The 20,145-nt window shown below is 33.4% G+C and overlaps 1 protein-coding gene across 1 annotated transcript in view; it reads left to right on the top strand.

The window, feature by feature from the left end:
- LOC106461108 (sorting nexin-14-like) overlaps nt 1–20,145 on the top strand; it is a 114,171-nt gene that overhangs the window by 53,793 nt on the left and 40,233 nt on the right. The window contains exons 10-17 of the mRNA XM_022387987.1: nt 1,042–1,288; nt 6,553–6,636; nt 9,353–9,467; nt 11,665–11,820; nt 12,525–12,649; nt 16,357–16,415; nt 16,803–16,882; nt 19,602–19,657. Of these exons, the coding sequence (XP_022243695.1) occupies nt 1,042–1,288; nt 6,553–6,636; nt 9,353–9,467; nt 11,665–11,820; nt 12,525–12,649; nt 16,357–16,415; nt 16,803–16,882; nt 19,602–19,657 (922 nt within the window). The remainder of the gene's footprint in view (nt 1–1,041; nt 1,289–6,552; nt 6,637–9,352; nt 9,468–11,664; nt 11,821–12,524; nt 12,650–16,356; nt 16,416–16,802; nt 16,883–19,601; nt 19,658–20,145) is intronic.

Here is a 20,145-nt window from a genome sequence, read left to right as displayed (position 1 = left end):
CTGTCCTGGTACTGTGTATATATATATATATATATAAACACCTATCTCAGATAATTTGATCACTTTTGTTTGACAAAGCATTCAAACACAGGTTTCTACAGAAGTGCTGTGATAGTTAGTGGCCTTGGTTGCGATCTTCATGTCACCTAGCTGATTTCTGTATAAATTTAATTTAATAATTCTATACCAAACGAAAAAAAATTTTTTTTATGCGACACTCTGTGTTACTGTTTCTACTAATCACCTCTCCCCTACTCTACATCTGTTATCTAGTGCCTTTCAACAGTTTGGTCTGGGAGTGTCTTTTTGGGGGGTTCTGAGGCTGCTTCTCCCAATGATCCAGGACATTCTGGAGAGAATTTAGACTCTATTTTTCTGGTACCTTCATTTACTAGGTCGGTCCTCTCACGAGGTCAATTTGGATCAGCCACCTCTTGCTGCATTTCTTCAATTAGTCAATTGGGTTTGTGAAGTTTTGGGCTTTCTCTGGTTGCCTTTGATTCTACTCCTTCCTTGAATGTGGAAAGGTCTGAGGGTAACTAATTAGTTTTTTCCTCCTTCACCTGATACTGCTTTTCATGCTGGGAGGTTTACTGCTCAGTTATGTGATCTTATAGCTATGCCTTGTCTCCCACGTTTGTCAGAGCAGCATGCTTGGACTTACCACTACCAGGAGAATGTGTATTTAGATTCCCAGACTTGATCCTCTTTTGGACATATTGGGCTCAAGACTGGACCCTGTGGTCATTTAGAACAGATCACAATTTTCTCAAATCCGTCTGACCCTCGCTACTGTTCTGAAATATTTATCTTTTCTCCAAATTTTATTGGAAGCCTCATAGCATCACCTCTCATCAATTGGATGACGAATTGGGTCCTTTGCTGACTTCTACCATGGTAAGGTTAGTAGCTTCTGCTCTTTCTTGGTTTCTTGACTTGCATGTTTTTGAGACTTATTGGGTAGAGATGCCTTGTTGGAGGGGGTTTGTCTATATGTTGCTGCCCTCTGTGAGTTATGTGAGGCTCTTTGATGTTTGCAAGTGTTCCAGAGGCATTGGTATCACAGATTGATGTTGCCCCTTTGCATTCTTCCATGTCATCTTTGGCCTCTAGACTTTCTTTGGCTCCTGCTGGAAATCATGGCATGACTACTCATCATGTGTCCCGACTCCCAGCATCAGCTCCTCGATCTATTGTCACTCAGAATGGATTCCATATTTATCTTAGAGACTCCTCCACTTGGGCAGACTGTCACCAATGGCATTGGTGCCTACCCTATGCTGGTAGGGTCTGTGGGAGCAAGGTTATAACATTTTTTGGACATCTGGAATTCCTTCACCACAAATATAGGGGTACTTCAGTTTCTGGCATCAAGGTTGGTCATTCAGTTCACATCTCCACCCCATTATCCTCCCAACCTGTGGTATTTCCACCCTCAACAGATCCGTGGAGTGTGGATCTACATTCCAAGGCTATCATAGAGTTGTTGGCCAAGGGAGCAATAGAGAGAGTCTATCTGTTGTTCCAGGATTTTATTCCCATTTATTTGTTGTGCCCAAGAAGATGGGAGATTGGCATCCGATCATCGATCTTTCTCGTCTCAACCAATTCTTAGATCCTCCCAGGTTCACAATGGAACCCTTTTTCAACCTACATTGGCATTTTCCACCAGGAAATGTTGCCAATGCATGTCTCCACATTCCCATAGTGAAATCATCCCACAGCTATCTATGTTTCATGCACAAGGATCAGGTTTTGCAGTTCAGGGCTCTGCCCTTTGGCCTAGCATCCTCACCATATGTCTTCTGTAGAGTTGTACAAGCTTTTTCTCATCACCTTCATTCTTTGGGCTTGTGCAAACACCATTATATGGACAACTGGTTACTTCTGGTATCATCTCGTCAGTTGGTGGAACAACATACCCAGATTCTCCTTTCAGAAGCCACCAAGGCTGACTTTCTTATCAGAGCCAAGAAATCCATTCTCCTGCCGATTCAATACGTTGTCCATCTGGGTGTCTTTTTCAACATGTATTTAAGTCGGGCTCAGCCAACTCCAGGCTATGGAATGGGCAGTCAGGCTCTTACTCGCATCTCTTTCTGCTACTGTGTGGATGGTTCTCTCTCTTTTGAGGATGTGGGCATCCCTCAAATCTCTAATTCCTTTGGGATGAGTGCACGTGCAGTCCCTTCGGTGGTTGCTGCACGACCAATAAATCATGAACTACGATCCACTGGATCATCTAGTCTCCTTACTCAGGAGCAACATCTTAGATCTCGAGTGTTGTTTGAAACGAAAAAAACACTACCATCAATGTTCCTATACCACTCTCTTGTCCCGAGATTCATCTCTTCATAGATGCCTCACTTCAGGGATGGGGTGCATATATTGACAGTCAGCAATTCCAGGGTCCATGGATGAACGATGAATCTTCCATCCACGTCAATATTTTATAACTTTTTGCTGTCCAGTGGGCAATGGTTCAAGGTCTAGCTCTAATGAAGGAGAACATCATCATGATTCATTCAGACATTTCCAAGGTGGTATCTTACATTTCCCGTCAAGGGGACATTCATTCTTCGAACCTTTGTTTTCAAACTTTGATATTCTCTACTGGGCTCTCTCCCATTATTTCAGCCTTTTGGCTTGCCAGGTTCCAGGGGTGATTAATTTCATAGCAGATCACTTGTCTCGGCTCACCTTAGTTCTCCCCTGACCGAATGGATGCTCCATTGTGAGGTTTTCCAGTGGTTTTGCTCTCAGTTCAGGACTCTAATGATCGATGCATTTGCCACTCATTGGAACTTTCAACTACAGGTACTTCATCCTCGAGCTTTGGCAATAGATGCATTCAATCATGATTGGATGGGATTGTGCCTCTATGCCTTCCCCCCTGATTCATCTGTTACCCAGAGTTCTGGTTATGATTCTGTCCATTCTTTGTCGAGCACTGTTGGTTGTCTCTTCTACAGTATCTTCAAGGGTGTCCACCTCTGCCACTTCCTCTTTGGCCATCTTTGTTGAGGCAACCTCGATCTGACATTCTACACCCAGACATTCCAAACTCAAAAGTAGACAAAGCTAGACCTTTGTCAAAAAGTCAGATTAAAAAATGAGATATGGTGGGCACACTTGGGTGAAGTGGGTTCAGTTTCCTCGTAAAACATCATTGGCGATAAGTGTGCTATTTCCATTGATAAATGCGTCTAAGGATAGATTGAGACAAATACAAGGCAAATTTAGAAGTTTATCCCTGATGCTGCGTGCAGGACTGCATAACTTCCATACAATACATGAAAGTTGCTTTATTGACTACTTTTTTGGTATTCTAAACATTGGAAAGTATTTGAGTCCCCAGTGTTATCCAGCCTTATCAAATCATTTCACATCCTTCATCCCAAAAGGCCTTTTCAATTACCTAACTGTAATATTAAGGTGGTTATTACATGCTTTGTCTCAACATCTATTTGAGCCTTTACCCTCATGTACTATGTATCACCTTTCTCTTAAAGTATATTTTTTGTTGATGCTGGCATGTGGATGTCATAGGTTGGAGTTGTTTGCACTACATGTGCACAGGACTCTTTATCGCTCCACTTATAACCTGCTATACTTTGATAGGTCTTTTCTTCCTAAGACTCTGGCAGCTATGGAAGGGATAAATCCTTCTTACCAATTCATTTGCAGCTATTTCTCACCTCTATGACCAATTGGACCTTGATCGTTTGTTATGTCCTGTCAGAGCCCTTAGGTGTTATGTGGCTCACACTAATTCCTTTTGAGGTGTAGAAGTCAACTCTTTATTCATTGGGATCCTTCAGATTCCCATGATTTATCCTTGATTACCTTGACGAGGTGCCTTCACAAATTGATCCATATTGCTTATTCTGGAATTTCTTTACAGCAAGGAAACTTTTGCAAGTCACATCTCATCAAATTCTTCACATTTCTATGTCTTTAGCTGCCTGATTGGGTTGCCTGTTGGAGGACATCTGTGCGTGCTGGTATGTGGACTTCTCCCAATATTTTTCTCTCACATTATTTATACAATCAGGTATTTTCTTATTCTGAGGGGTTTTGTCTACTCCCTGTGGTCGTTTTGAACACATTTGCTAGATTATAAGGAGGGATGAGTATTTTTTTTCCCCTCCTTTTGTCTCGTTACTTTCCGGGGTCCCTTACCTCCTTTTTATTTCCACTAGATCCCACTCTGTGGTGAGTGTTTTCCATACAGGTATGCTTTTATCAGTCTAGTTCTGCACTAACAACCAATTTTTGCTATACTTACTACCGGTTGCAACAGGCTCTGTAGAAATGAGGTGTTCCATAAGACCATCTAGGAGCTCACTAGATGATATTACCATACTATGCTGGACTATCATGAGTAAAGCTAAAGGGTATCCTGCCCGTCCCTGCCGATCATTGGATTGAATAAATTGGGGTCAGTTTATTTTCAAAAATTTAGGGGACTTGGTTCACCTATTGCACTGTTTCCAGGACACTGTTCCTTGGGACTCCCTAATTTGCATTACCTCCCTGATTCTACTAGTGGAGCTAGGAAGTCCTTAATACACCCAGTTTCCAGTCATTAGGGTGGTGGACAGAGGTTTTTTCTCCAAAGTGTTAAGAGTGAATTTCCATCCCTTTTGAAAAAGAGGGTGAAATTGAGGGTTGTCCTACTCAGGTCCTTATATGTTTTTCCCAGATGTTGATAGGAGTGGCACTACCTACATGGGAGCCTACTCGTAATACTGGTTAGATTTGATGCTCAGCTATCTGGTTGAGGTGTGCATGCCCCTTCTTTTTGATCAATATTGGTTCAGTATATTGTTCATGGAAGGAGGTCCTCTATCTTCTCGTAATTCCGAATGTGGAGTGGTCCCATCATGGGTCCTTCATTGAGCACAGTTGTTCCATGTCCCCCCCCCCCCATGATTCCAGGGGCAAGTGGAAGGCTCCTTGTCCACTCAGTTGGGGAGTGAGGATGAATGTTCATAATTCCAGACTGGATGAGTTTTGTTCCTTTGGTTGAGTAAGGCATACACAATCCTGTCATTCTGAGCCTGAGGTGTTGCCTTTCGGGCTTCTTTGTTCCCTTTGGTGTTACTTTTTTATTGTGATTCTGCTGGTTTGGAATGCATTACTCTATAGCTACAGGTTGGGATCCAATCAAATTTATATTTATATATAATGTAGCTATCCAATTGCCCTATCAACCAACATTGGATATAGGAACCAAGTATCCTTAATTCCAACCCCGAGTAGTGTAACCTCAGCTATCTGCTTGGGGCTGGCCTATAGTGATGATCACTCATGTACAATTCCATCCTTGATACGGAAACTAAGTTCAGGATGGTACACCCATGATCTATGCAAATGCTTTTTGTATGGATAATGCCCTCACTGGCCCCTCCACCTTCTCAGTATGGGATTCTAGCTATAAGTGGCAGCAGAGGTAAGTATGTGTTGGAAATGAACATTATTCTAAATTGAAAATGTATTTCGAATAATACTTACATCCACTGTCACTCTCCCACCCTTCCTCCCACAAAGAGCCAGTGTTAGAGATTGGGATAGTATCAGTCTCATAAAAGTGATAAAATTATCTGAATGAGGTGCTTATATACAGTACCATGATAGAAGGCTCATTAACATAGGTGGAGAATATCATGTGACAAATATCACCAAGGGTAAATGAGTGTGGTATAAAAGACTGGTGCAAGCAAGAAAAAATGAGACCACTGCTTAGATGGGCAAAGAAGAAGCCCTGGTGGTCAAGTAATAGCTATAAGTGTCAGCAGAGGTAAGTATGATTGGAAATACATTTTCAATTTAGCAAAAATGTTAACTTTTAATGGATATCTCTTTAATTAATAGACTTTCATGTAATGAATGGCTACTTTAATGTTCTCTTAACATGACACAACTGATGTAATTACTAAGTTATAATCAATAGTTTCTAAAAGTTTTTGAAGAGTTTTCTAACTATCTAGGCTATTATGTGTTTGTTATAGGAATATGAATAGAAATTTTAGAGATGAAATGAATAATGGTGAGTGATATTAATATCTTCTGAGTATTAAGAAGAAACTTGGAGATAATAGTGGAGCTCCCCATAATTGTGTAAAAGTTTTTGGTATACATTATTTCTGTTTTTATAAATGAATCTAGTTTTCTTCATAGAATTTGGTTCTAGAAAGAGATATAGTTGTAGCTTCACAATTATAATTTTTTCTGTTACTCTGAGTTTTCATAGCATAAAAAAGTCAACATCGAGAATATCTTGGACTGTTTCAAAAATTTTTGATCTTTGTTTTTGAAAGTTTTTTTTTTTCAATGTTGTGCTCATGTTATTCTTTATGTAATTGTATCTTTTTTACAACTGTCAATAACTGTACTAGTTGTAAATTTTGCTAATTTGAAACTTTAATGTCCAAAAATAATTTTTTTTTTTCAAATTTAAATCTTTTCATAATTTTTCATGTTTCAACATTTAATAATTTGTATATTGTTCTGTGAGTAAAAACCTCAAATTCAGTGCTTTATTCCCAGATGGAAGAATATCCGGACACTAAAGAACCAAAAGTGGAATTTCTGGAACATTTTATCACTTCTAATATTCCAACAAATAATTCAGTAAGGTTTATACATCTTTTATTTAAATTTTTTTGGTTGTCAATAATGCCATTAAGATTACATTGTAAAACCATCTGTAGACACAAGTTAGAGATGAGTTAGAGATACTCATTTCCAAGTAAGATGCAGCAGAAATCTAAATGTGTTGAATTTTATATATTTATCCTTTTTTGTGTTGTGATTAATCTTTTTGTTTTATAGTAACTCCGATATTATACAATGAGTTGAATTGCTGTCTGTACATTTATGTATTTTTGTTGGTGTCTTTGATTCTTTGTTTGTAATTTCACAAAATTTTAAAGTAATCTTCTATTCTTTTTGATGACATTTTCTTTTAATGGAAATTGTTTAAGAATGAAGACCACAGGTATTGTGATGTTCCAGATGCCATAAAACTATATTCCTTTAGCTGGCTTATATAAGGCCTAATTAATTTATAGCCAAGACTTTTTATAGACTCACATTCAAAATTTAATTCAACTACTTTATTTTCAATGGATACAAATAAACTTGGTATCAAAATGTAGTTAATAAATCAAGTCTTACTGTTATATAAGTTTTAATTTCAAAAGGAAATATTTATATACATTCTCAATGTCTCCTTGTTTGTGTAATATGAAATTTGTTTGCTCCAACTTGCTCATTTTCTTTGATATCCTGAGTTCAATCTAAATTACCTACTACAGTTTATATATTACTAAGGTAAAGTCTAATTTTGATAGCCTTCAATCTTCTTTGTTTATGGAGATATAGATAAGAAAGACTCACTTGCAATGCCCTCCTATTACATCCTCTCTTTCACAAATTGCCAATAATTCTTTGATGTTTGATATTATGTGTTTTGTGCATGTTATTATTGTGTTCTTAATTGCATAATTGAAATAAATAAAAATTATTTCATGTACTAGTAACATCATCACAAAAAGTAGGCTTAAGTTTCATTGGTAGGCCTAAAGCAAAAAAAAAAGACCAATCATAATTTCTAAACTTATTTTTTGTGTATATTTTTTACTTATTATTATAAAAGTAACTAAAGTGTGAATATTAGGAACTTATTAGGTTACTTAATGAAAAAATAATACTAATAATTTCTTCATGAGGTGTATTCGCAAGGCATATAGTTCAATACTGTAACTTATATTATGTGTTTGCTGTGGGATTTAGTTTTTTTCATGGGATTATTTGTTATACACAGCTCAAAAAGCAGTAAAATTAAGTAAAAAATGTAATCTGCTATGAGAATTAGCTGTTTAGGGTAAATGATTGTATTTTTTTGTTGCAAACTGCAGTCATTCTAGAAAAAAAAGGTAATTTAGATTTATTTTGTATTTTTTGTGGTGGTTACAGATTTGGAAAAATCAACCAAGTCTTATAAAGTAAGGATAGAGAAAATAACAAAAACAACAACAAAGCTTTACTGAAAAAACTTGATACTCAATTCGGAGATTTTAAAGGTTATGCAAATGTAAGATGAAAAGAAGTATTTTTAACCTTAACATGAAAACCACCTTGCATTCGGACTATTCATGGACTGAGTCACACCCTGACTCAATATATTCACAGAGAAATCTTTAGTAAAAATACTTAATTAAAGATATTATTTTTTGTGGACAAAAGTCTTAGTGTTTACTAAAAGCTTGCAAAAGTTTGTGGAGATACACTTACTGTGTTAAAAGTTATAGTACGTATAATTTCATGGTTGTATAAAAGATGCAAGGTCAGTAAAAATGACTGAGCTGGTAAAGAAAGAGTTAAAACAAGAAAGATGTGTAAATTTTTATCTCATCATTGTATCATGACACATTTCATCGAAGGTAGAGAAAATTGTTCATTATGTTAAGATTTTTTAAACTAAGGAGTGTTATTTTATTCTTATTTTAAAGGTTATTGTGTTGGTGCTAAAGCTTATTTTAAAAGTTGTTAGTTGTTTAACATAATGACATTACATTTCATTAGTTTGTTTGGAGTAGTGCTGGAAGAATTCTCAAATATTACTTGGTCAATGGTCTCCTGGTTGTGAAATCCACATTATTATCTACACAACAAGGACACTTGATTTTGTAAATAGCAGATTTCTGGGAAGTACATCATTAGTTTAGTCTGTAAAGCTAAGGATGAGTAGCAGTTATAAAATTTGTGATTCTTTGATTTTAGATCTTAAGCTGTTTGTGAAACATCAAAATTATTTTTCTATTTCATCTAAAATTGTAAACTTGTTTATATTTTTTATCATTATGGTGTGTATGTGGGCATAATGCTTCACTATGAAAAAAAAAGTAGATGTTAAAGTCATTCTTATATCCCCTACCCCTCTAAATGTTATAAAAACTTTACAGAAATAAAATTGGTTTAGTAACTGAAATGAACCTTTTTTTTTCTAATATAGTGCTTCATTTTTGTATAAATGGTTAACTAATAAATATTCTTTGCCCCTTTTTTTCATCTTGTGATGTGACATGTTAATTAACTCATAGCTTACAAGATGCACCTCCTCCTTTTAGCAATTTTCACTTGTACTTACTTGCATAATATTATCTCTTACAGTATGTTCCATCAGCAGAGGTAACTCCTTTTATTCTAACAAAGGAAATGTGTGTCAATCTGCAAGGAATCAAAACATTTTTCCACAATTCCTTGCAGATTGACACACATTTCCTTTCTTACACCTCAGATTTTTTTATCATGACAATACAAACAACTTTCTTGCATACCACAGGTGCTGAACGTGGATCTTGAAACTATCCTCAACAACCAGCAATTACTTTTTCCTTTTATGCAGTTTTTAAAAGAGCATGCTGTGGTGAATATTTTACAATTCTGCCTGAGTGTTGGTAAGTTTTATGAACAAGATCTCAACTCCATACAATTTTATACATATTTTCCCCTAACTTATAAGTTATCCATGGATGTAAAATTTCACTAGTTTCATGTTTAGGACTACCAAATTTTGAGCTCTCGTTACAGTGAATTCCACCTGTCCAAGCCCAGAAACAATGTGATTCTATTTTTATGAAATGTGTGCATGAGTATTAAATCCAAATTGCAATTTATTATTAAAATTTACAAAAATGATCTATCTTGTTATTTTTCTCTTTCAAAATGAATATCTATTGTCAATAAATATTTTGTAAGATTGGTTGCCTGTTCATCTCAGGAGATTAAGCCTGATATAGAAATATATGTTTGTGACTCATTTAACTTGTAAACTAAAATGGCCAATTCTTGATTATTTTCATATTTGTAGCATTGCACTTTCTAACCTGCGTAGTTTTTTTTTTCTGGGTTTAGAATAGTTATTTTTTATTGCATGATTTTATTGATATAAGATGACTTGGAACTTCACAGGTTTTAGTACATTTCTCATGCCTGTGACACGAACCCTAGCTACCAGACTCAAGGAGCATGTGGAAAATGGCCCTTCAAACAACTCTGAAATTTACAAACATCTAAACAAAGACTGTACCAAAAAGTCAAATACTGAACACTTTAAAATAATATAATCAGTGACATATGAATGAACATTAAGGAAAAAGGAAGTGCTCCTAATTCGAAATATAAAACGAAAACTAAAGAACCAGCTAACAACACCACTACATCTCAAACTGTGATAAACTTATCATGCCTGAGATTGGCAAAAAAATGAAAACATTGAAACCTTCATCAAACAGTCCTATCTCAAATGCATCTAAATATAGGATCTGTGTTAATACCTGAAATGCATAATCATTTAATCTAAAGTTTGCAAGATATGACCTATGCTGGACTATGTTCTCAAAGCTAGACTATTTCTTATAGATAACTTTTGAACTGTGTTATTAAAGCTAGATTCTTTCTTATGGATAACTTTTAAACTGTGTTATTAAAGCTAGATTCTTTCTTATGGATAACTTTTAAACTGTGTTATTAAAGCTAGACTCTTTAAGTAATGTTAAGGGACAACAAGCAACCTATTGGTCTATCTCAGCTGTCCCATTCTCTAAACTAAACTAAATTATTAAAGAAATTTAAAGAAAAATCTTAGCCAGCCCTTATTACTAATTTTACTTAAATTTACTGCCTCCACAACATCCAAAGGCAACACATTCCAGAGGCTAAACACCCTGTTAGAAAAATATAACTGTTCTATCTGAAGATGACTCCTAGCTTGCCAAAATTTATACTTGTGTCCTCCAGTTTTAGATAAAAACTGTTATCAAAGCTAGACTCTTTGTTATAGATACCTTTTAAACTATGTTATCAAAGCTACTCTTTGTTTTAGAAATAACTTTTATCAAAGCTAGACTCTTTGTTGTAGATAAAATTATATTATCAAAGCTAAACTCTTTGCTGTAGATAACATTTAAACTGTGTTATCAAAGTTTGGTGCTTTGCTCTAAAGAAGTTTAAACTATGTTATTGAAGCTAGACTCTTTGTTGTAAATATTTCTTAAACTATGATATTAAAGCTAGGCCCTTTGTTGTAGGTAAGTTTGAAGTGTAGTATACCTAGTTCTTATTCTTTGTGAGATTATAAATGTATTGTTATCATCTTTTAAAAGTAAATGTTTTACTTAGTGAATATAAACCGTTTTGCAACAAACCTATCATTAGAAATGTTAAGCTAAAGTCTGTTCTCAGTCAGGCCATACTTGTAGCAGTCTCTGCAGATTCATCTCAAGGCATTTTGAATATACATGTATACGATATAAATACTTGTTTATAAGCCTGGAACTAATTAATGTTATTTTTTATTTTAGTTTCCAATATGCATGCCTGACTAAGCAATTTAAATGGTTAGTTTTCTTTAACATTATGACAACCGGTGTAAATGACATAATTAAGTGGAATGTTTTCATGTGGACAAGTATTAATATTTTTTTTACTAAAGATGTAAAAGAAATTATATAAGGGAATAGAACACTATGGTGAGGTATTATTTCCAAATTCTCCTTCTTGTTTCTTATATTGCCAGTTTAGATGCTTTCCCAGGCTAAAATATTGCTTGCCTTCATATCTAAATTCTCACAAATTTATTCATCAATTGGTCAGATGATTTCAACCAGCGCAGCATGAATCCTGATATGACAACCGAGCAATTGACAACACTCCATAAAGAAGCCAAAGCATTGTATGAAACCTACTTTGTACATGATGCTGTTGATAAGGTCAGCTTCGATGAAGACATTGTACATGAGATAAAGGCTAGTAAGTTTTCATTTTTTGTGTGCTTTTTGGTTTATTGAATTAGTTATCTTTGCTTCTAAAATTTGAAGTGAAGTATAGATTGTAATTCTGTTGTTTTAATTATCTCGGTAAAGAGGATTTTTTAAAAATATATTCAAGATGGTCATGAAAAAAATTGTTTAAGTTTTTAATTGTGTTGTTCAAATGGGAATTAGAATAATTGATAGTTATAAATATAGTTATAGATGTATTGGTCTACATTATTTTAATATGCAGATTTTATAAAATTACTATGAAATACAAGTTTTAAATGTTATACAAAAAATTGCACATTGTTAGGGTTTTAATAATTGTCCTCTTATGGACAAGATATATTTTTTTCTATGTAAATGCTGGAAGCTTTTTTCAATTTAAAGTTTTTTTAAATGTGATTTGAATTTTTTCATACCATCTGAGTGATATTTATGTAAATGAAAAATAGAGTAAAAAAATTATTTGAGGTATACACCTATTCAAAAATCTTATCTAATCAAAACATTTTAGTAACATGATTAGGCCTATTTTTAGTAATGAGATGTAATGGCTTTATTAATCTAATAACATGTATTTTTTTTTACTTAAATAAATACAAGCTCATAGTTACTTGTCTGTTTAATTTCAAGAACTAACAATATATCTGATGCTATTGAAAAGATTAATTTTTGTGTTTTTCTTGATATTTTAAGTTGTAGATGGCCCAGTAGAGAATGTCATCAAACTTCGAACTACATCTCCTTTGTTTAGAGCCTATGAGTATGCCTACAACTTGCTAGACCAGATTTATTGTCCAATATTTCAGCACAGTGATAATGTAGGTTTTACTCTCTAATGCATTAGACTTTTAGTATAGTTTTATTAATGTAATCTTTAGTTGCTTGTTTCTGTATTACAAGAATTGACCTTTTTTTTGTTGGAATTGAAGAAATAGTGTTTAATCTTGTCTTCATAATCATACTATTCCAGGTCTTCATTCTTGCTCACTTTATGAATGCTGCACATAAGGTACTTTGCCCTTATTCTGAAACTTTTTAAAGACAGACTTTTATTATGTGGTTTTAATATGTGATTTGTACATGTTCTTTCAATGAAATGAAAGAGGCGTAATATTCTCCATGCAATTTTCACATCCAGTAAATAACAAGTTTTTGCAAGAAATACAAGCAAATTCATAAAGCAGTCTCTTTTTGAAGATCTTTGTTGACCTTGGTATTACTTCTCCATTGAGGCTTCCCTGAAATTTTATCTTTGAGTTATTTGTGCCAATAGAAATGGTGGTAGCAGAAATTTATTCTTAATTACAATAAAGTACTTACTTTGTAGTTGCATACAGAAAGTTCCATAACAAAATTTTACTACTTGTGTTATATGCTGACTTTCTCTCTTGTGTTCACTTTTCCATTTGGCATCCTTATGTTTTTTGGGGTCAAAGCATTGCCACCAGATGGTTGCACATTACAGGATATTCATCAGTAACTGACTCACAACACCAGCACATTCTCTGCATTCTTAAGAAAGTTTCTTGTTAGTGGTCTTGCCTTTTCATCTGTGTGGAAACTGAAATTATAATATGGTCAAATATGCCCTGCCAGGTCATATCACAATGGCATCATTCTCTTTTCTACAAGCATTTCTTCCTGATTTGTTTGTAGCTGGCATCCAGATTGTAAGGCACAAAGTGGTAAATCACACATGAAATAGATTTTTGATACTTTATGTTTTCATTTGGCCACAGTTCCTGATAACCATCAAAACAGGTTAAGTGACCCAACATTTGACTTCAAGATAATCTCAAATGAAGTGTCATCACAACTTCTTTAAATCATATTTTGAATGTCATCATTAAATCATAAAAAAAAAAGGTTTTTCACTATTCAAGTACTTGTTTTTTATCCAGAGTTTGTAACAGCTTCCACCATTTTACCCTTCTCAGTTATAACTGCTACATGAATAAGTGGCACACAATCACATTGTGATTTTGTAGGACATATTCTTCCTCAACGGTTCAGTCTGTTTGCTGGTGTCAGTCCATGCTTAATCATCTTGACTCAAGGATGACCCTTCATTTGGTCTTAACAGCTAACCTCTATCATACTTCTGATTGTAATTTTGCAAAATAGTGAATGTCAGGGTGCTGTGAATGAGCGTCTTATTGATGCCAGATGACTTTCCCTAGAACTGTCTTCACAAACCATTTTTTCTTAGAGGTATAAGTATGTTTTGAGAAAGAAAATGTAAGTACTGTTTATAGCAATGTAAAGCTTTGTGTGAAAAGTGCAAATTTTCTCAGTCTTTCATTTACAACAATTTCGGTAATTTCGAATGAATCTAAGTTTCAAATGGACAGCAACTGCCTGTTGTAGAAACCTACAAATGTAGAGGACGCCGTTTTTAAAGTCTTTCGCCTTTCTTTAAGGCGAAACATTCGAAACATCGTCCTCTATATTTGTAGGTTTCTACAACAGGCAGTTGCTGTCCATTTGAAACTTAGATTCATTGTGAATACGCTGCCTAAACAACCTATCAAAGATTTCAGTAATTTCAGTGCAACTGTTGTGCTGATGACTGGCGGTTATCTTCAGCAAATTGATTTCTTGACATTTTTGTTTTAAAATCTCAAATGAGGATTTTCCACAAGAATGTTTTCCATGGGTATTTTGCAATTGATCATTACTCTTGCAAGCAAGATTGAGTCAACTTTTTTGCTTTGAGCTTGGATTTAAATTTGCTTAATTCCTTTTTTTCCCTTTAGGAACTCCTGTTCCTCTCATCAGTTAATCAGAGAATTACATCTCTTGTAGAGACAGTTGATCTCATGATCCAGTTTATTATGTTTTCACTAAGTACACTTTACATGAGAACTTTAACTTTTAGAATCTTCAAGAACATGCAGTTATAGATCACTGTCATTCTGTTTATCCATTACAGTTTTTCTGTATTTAACAAAAGTTGAAAAATTGTAGGGTTGAACTTTGTTTAGTTGGACTGCAAACAAACAATTGTCATTTAAACGTAAAGTAATAAATTAATAGTACAGAAGGTATGCCACATGTGTTTAATAAACCAGTTTGATAGCATTAAACTCTTCATAATAAAATCTAAATGATGAAACCTTTTTGTAATAAATGGTTTGTTTAATAGTTGTATATTTAATCAACTCAGAATAGGTTTCAGGGCTGTAGTCAAATATGTAGTAATATAATTAATAGTGAGTTAAAACAAAGTATTTATGCTTATTGCTGTAAACCATTGTTTATGTATTTTTTCACAGTACATCTTAAATTAGACCTATTTATGGTACATACAAGCAGCTATATGGTGAATTGAATCCTTTTGTCAATATGTTTTAATATAATGACAAGGTTATCATTTATTGTTGCTTGAAAGTAATTTTATCACATTATACTAAGTATTGTAATAACATACACTGTTTTAAAAAAAGAGAAACTTACCTATTCAGTAATGTAAAAATTGTTTATATATTAAGCCTAGGTTTGGGCTTACTGTAGTATTAATTACCTATCCTGAGAAAGACAAAAGCTTGTCTTTTTAAATATATATATATATGTATACTTTTCTCATTCTTGTGTTTTCTATTTTATTTTGTTTTCTACATTTTCGTTTTTGTTGATCGTTTTCCTTGACTTGCTGACCACGTATTCAACATTTTATTATTTTCTTTAGGTAGGCTACTTTGTATGATGTAAGCATTAAATTATAAAATTTTTCTTTTGCATGCAAGTTATTTTGTATGCTAGTTAAGCCCACTCAGTAAATGATACAGATGCTATTTGCTGATTATTTTTTAAAGGTTATGAAATACATCATTCTCAGATCACTTCAGTGGCAATCAACAATGTTTTGTAGTTGAGATGGTTTTAACAATACATGTGAGAATTCCACTGATGTTCAAGTTTTTGAGTCCCAAACCCAAGGCCGATTTTCGTGTGGCCCACTCAAATGTCTGTTTAATTTATAAGCTTGATTCCTAACTTATCTTTTTAGCGGCATCTCAACTCGTTTGCCAATGGGGCCAGTCTGATGCCACCTTAGTTGCAGCTGCATAAATATATACTGAAAGAATTCTTCAATTTTTCTTTTTGAGCAAGTCATCTCAAAGTGACTTTTAGTGGTGCTGCTACAGTATGAAATTGACATACGAAACTTTTTAATGTAAGATGAAGGCAATTTTTAATTATTAGAGAAACTTGAATCAATTTTAGAACAGAAATGCCCATTGTGTATAGTGGATGCTGTTCTTTAAATTCAATGATTCATAGTCACAAAATTAGTGCTTAATTTAAAAAAAAAAAAATCTTAATTTGTTATTTTTAACAAAGGACATGTAACTGACTTGCACTTGCCCACCCTTCACCATCTGTAATGTATCACATAATACATAAATGCCCCCCATAGATAAATTGGTGTGTTAAGTTTGCCTTGAGGCAGAGTGACAAACACAACGATATAATATTTTTATATTAGAACAACATGTAAATGATTGTTTTTTTTAACATATAGTACTTTAGGCTTCTATGTGGGGATCGTTGTAGTGGATCTGGCCAACGGAATTTAACCAAGTATGTAAAAAGTCATCTACCTTTCTTAAGTAGTGCTGTTAGTGACACATGTGCATATCAATTTAAAGTTAATTAATAATAAGAAATTAACATAAGACACTTTTTCTTAGGAAATTACTAATGTTTAATTTGCCTGAAAAACAAAATGTCAGTATTTTTAAATTTTTTCCCTTGTTCCATTCGCAGCATTGTGTATCTTGTGGTAGGTCCTTCAGTAGAGTCTTCAGAATATTACTTAATTCATCAATGTAAAATTTCTCACCAAAAGCTTCTTCAATAAAGAAGCCATAAGCTGAAATTAAGCAATTTCAAGTGAGAAGTAAACTCATTGTTTTTCTTATCAATATGGTTTTTGTTTTTTTTAAATAAATGTTGTTGCATTTACAGAGCCAACAAAAGAGGAACTGGAGAGTCATCTGTCTCCAAACTTGGGAACAAAATCAAAGGAGTTTTTTGGACTAACACAGGTAGAGGGTGGAATTTTTAATAATTAGTGCCCTTAGAATTTCTTGTGTTGCTGGTGTGACAGGTATGAGAAAAGTGTACATGAGCTATAGTTTGAACCTAATTTTGGTAAAACTGAAATGCCTTAACTCTTTCCAGATCATTGAGCATCTTTCATGTGTCAAGTGCACACCTACGTATCAAATCTCAAAACTTAAGAAAACATAATAATTTTGACCCTGTCAGCATTTTTTGACTGAAAAATAATTTATAGTTAATGTTTTGGCATTTATTTAGTGTGATTCACAAAGAAAAAGGAAAACAAAATTTCAAATTTTCATTTATGAACAACTCTCGGAAGTCTTGCCTGTAAACAACACAGTTATTGATTGTTTTAGAATTTTTCTGCTCATCCCAAAACATATACAATCACGAAATTGATTGTATATATAAAATAAAATATTATAATTAACACTAAAAAACTAAATTTGTAAGGTGAAAGAAAGTATTTTTAATGTTTTTTTTTTTTTTCAAAACCATATCTCAACAGTTTGGAGGTTTTGCAAAATGTGCAAAACTGAACACAAGTTGGTTAGAATTTTCGTTTTCAATTACACAGTACACAAGTTTATGCACATAGACTTCACATACTAAATACTGATTCATACTTTGTGCTAAGAGAACAAATCATATTTCAAAATCTTCATGCAACCTGTACATTTTTCATTACTCAGGCTTAACAGTTTGACAGTTGCAAAGGAAAATAGAATGAACATTCTTTTCAAAGGTGGACCATGTAGAAGCTGAAATTACTATAATTAAATATACTTGAAACTATTAAAACTAATTTTTTTTTATTGTCTGTTGATGGAATTAGAATTTTTTCTTTATCTCATTTAGGAATTTGGCTATAATAATAATTTGTTTTTAGAAATTAAGTTCATTTTCAAAGTCTTAAGTTGTTTTAATGAAAATAACTTAAGCAGACACACACACTTATTTAAGTAAACAGTGTCATTGTTAGAATATAAAATGGGGGCTAAAAATTTGATATATCCTCTATATTGAGTATACCAGATATTCAGTATTTATGACTTGTGCTTACTCTATTTCATTTATCATTGATAGCTTGAAAGCGTGTTTTAAGTCATATTCATTATAGTGAATTCAAGTTTTAATGTCAGCTGTTTTACAAAATAATTCTTAATAATCAATATATATATAACAACAAAATGTTAGTAAAGAATTTTTTTAAAATACTTATGTTTATTTATTGATTTTGTGTCTTTGACAATTTATTTGGTTAAATATGGCTTTCAGGCAAATGACAGCAATGCCACAGGGAAAAAAACTACATTCTGCTGATGACATTTTGAGATACCTGTAGTCAACTTGCGATATTCTGCTGAGACTACACAATTTATAGTTGTTTGATAGCTACCCACACAACTGAAACATCAAAATCCTTCTCTAAGATCAAATCATGATTTTTGAATAACTTGGGAAAATTTACACTGTGATTCCCCTTAAAATGCTGTGATATATCAGACAAAACTGTGTGAAAACACTAAACATAAAAATACAAGTTTAATGATCAATTTGTAATTTTATCTGCATAGTAATGACATAAAAGGGAGTGATTGACATGATTTTATTATAGTTGTTTTGCCTTGTCATAGGTATGTTATTACAAATTGCAATTAAACTGCTTCCAAAAAATGATACAGACAGCTGAACATGACAGACCATCATCCACAACACACGTAGACAGCTGCTAACTGTTGTTTCTGTCATCACAGCTGGTCATAAAGTAGACACATCCATTAGACCAAAGATAGGTTGAGCAATAGTCTTTATACTGATGAATTGTGCTTCACCCTGCAATGAGATAATGTGTATTTATGTAGTTGAAGAGAACTTGGAACAAGGTCCAACTCCAATTTTCTACAGGAATGTTATCCATATGGTAACGATGGAAGTATGAAATGAACAGGAATAGAAATTGATGGGCATATAGACTTCTGCATTCTGTGGAATGGTACCATTAATACCACACATTATGGGAACTATATCTTATGATTCTTTGTACAAATGGGGGTTGACTTCGACTCAATGGTTAATGATGTCCATTCGCACCAAGTTAAACTTATTGACACATTTCTGAAATAATGTCATTGACTAAGTGGAGCATCCTATGTGCTCACCAATTTTCAATCCCATCAAACATTTATGCTTTTAGGAGATGTATTCTATCCAATGACTCTAGATACTAAAGACTTGCTGGAAATAATTCTTTCAGGGGAGTGTCTAAGGATACCTCAAGACCTTATTCACAATGTTTCCATGATTGTGTCAACCTGCTCTTGTTGTTTGTGATTAAACTCCATATTAAAATGTAATGGTGTAAAAACTGCAAAGATGTAAAATCCACCTTAACCAAGTGCTTGTTTACAAGCATAGGCTGTATGACCAACTAAACAAATGCAATTCAGATCACATGATAGGTTGTCAACTGCTTTATTTGCATAGAAATGAACTAATGATATTATTTCTAGCAATGGTTTTGCCTATTTTTTATTGCTATTATGTTTCAAATTCTAATAATAATTTCATTTGTTTGTTGTTGTTTTTTTTGCAGTATATGTATGTTTTCGAAAGCTATGGGTTTCTTTGATTAAATATCTCTCACTACCTCTGTAGATTTATACATAACCCTTCAAGATCATCTTTACTTTCTTACAGATGAAGGACGGGTGTTTGCTGAAGAGTCAGCCACAGATCTTGGTGAAGTTTTATTGGTGAATAATATCTAATACATTTTATTTTATTAGACACAGATATATATTGGACTGTTTTTTCAGTGATGATTCATTTTGTAAATGAGACGAAATTGCCTAAATACATAACTGTTTAAGTACTGTAAGCAAAAGTAATCATAAGTAAAATAACATTTGTTAAGTTTGAGTTGAAGAGTAGCTGTTTTTAGTATATATTATTGCATATGTAATTTCTTTATGGAATCAGATGTATGTGTTAAATTCAGTTTGCAATGATTAATATCTGTGAATCTAATGGAACTGATGAATAATTAGCAATGAGAGGGTAAAGAGGAAGCAAGTGTTACAGAGCTAGTTTCAGACAAAAATACAGCAATGTTAACAAAATTAGAAATTAAACAAGAACTAAGCTGAAGCCAATTACAAACTATGCAGAAAAATGTTGTGCAAGTGAAGAATGCAGTGAAGAATGTTGATGCATGTTTGGCAGAAAATGTTGAATTAAGAGT

The sequence above is a fragment of the Limulus polyphemus genome, unplaced genomic scaffold (genome assembly GCF_000517525.1).
Source record: "Limulus polyphemus unplaced genomic scaffold, Limulus_polyphemus-2.1.2 Scaffold899, whole genome shotgun sequence".
NCBI classification, from domain to species: Eukaryota; Metazoa; Arthropoda; class Merostomata; order Xiphosura; family Limulidae; genus Limulus; species Limulus polyphemus.
This window is presented reverse-complemented; position numbering and strand designations above follow the sequence as displayed.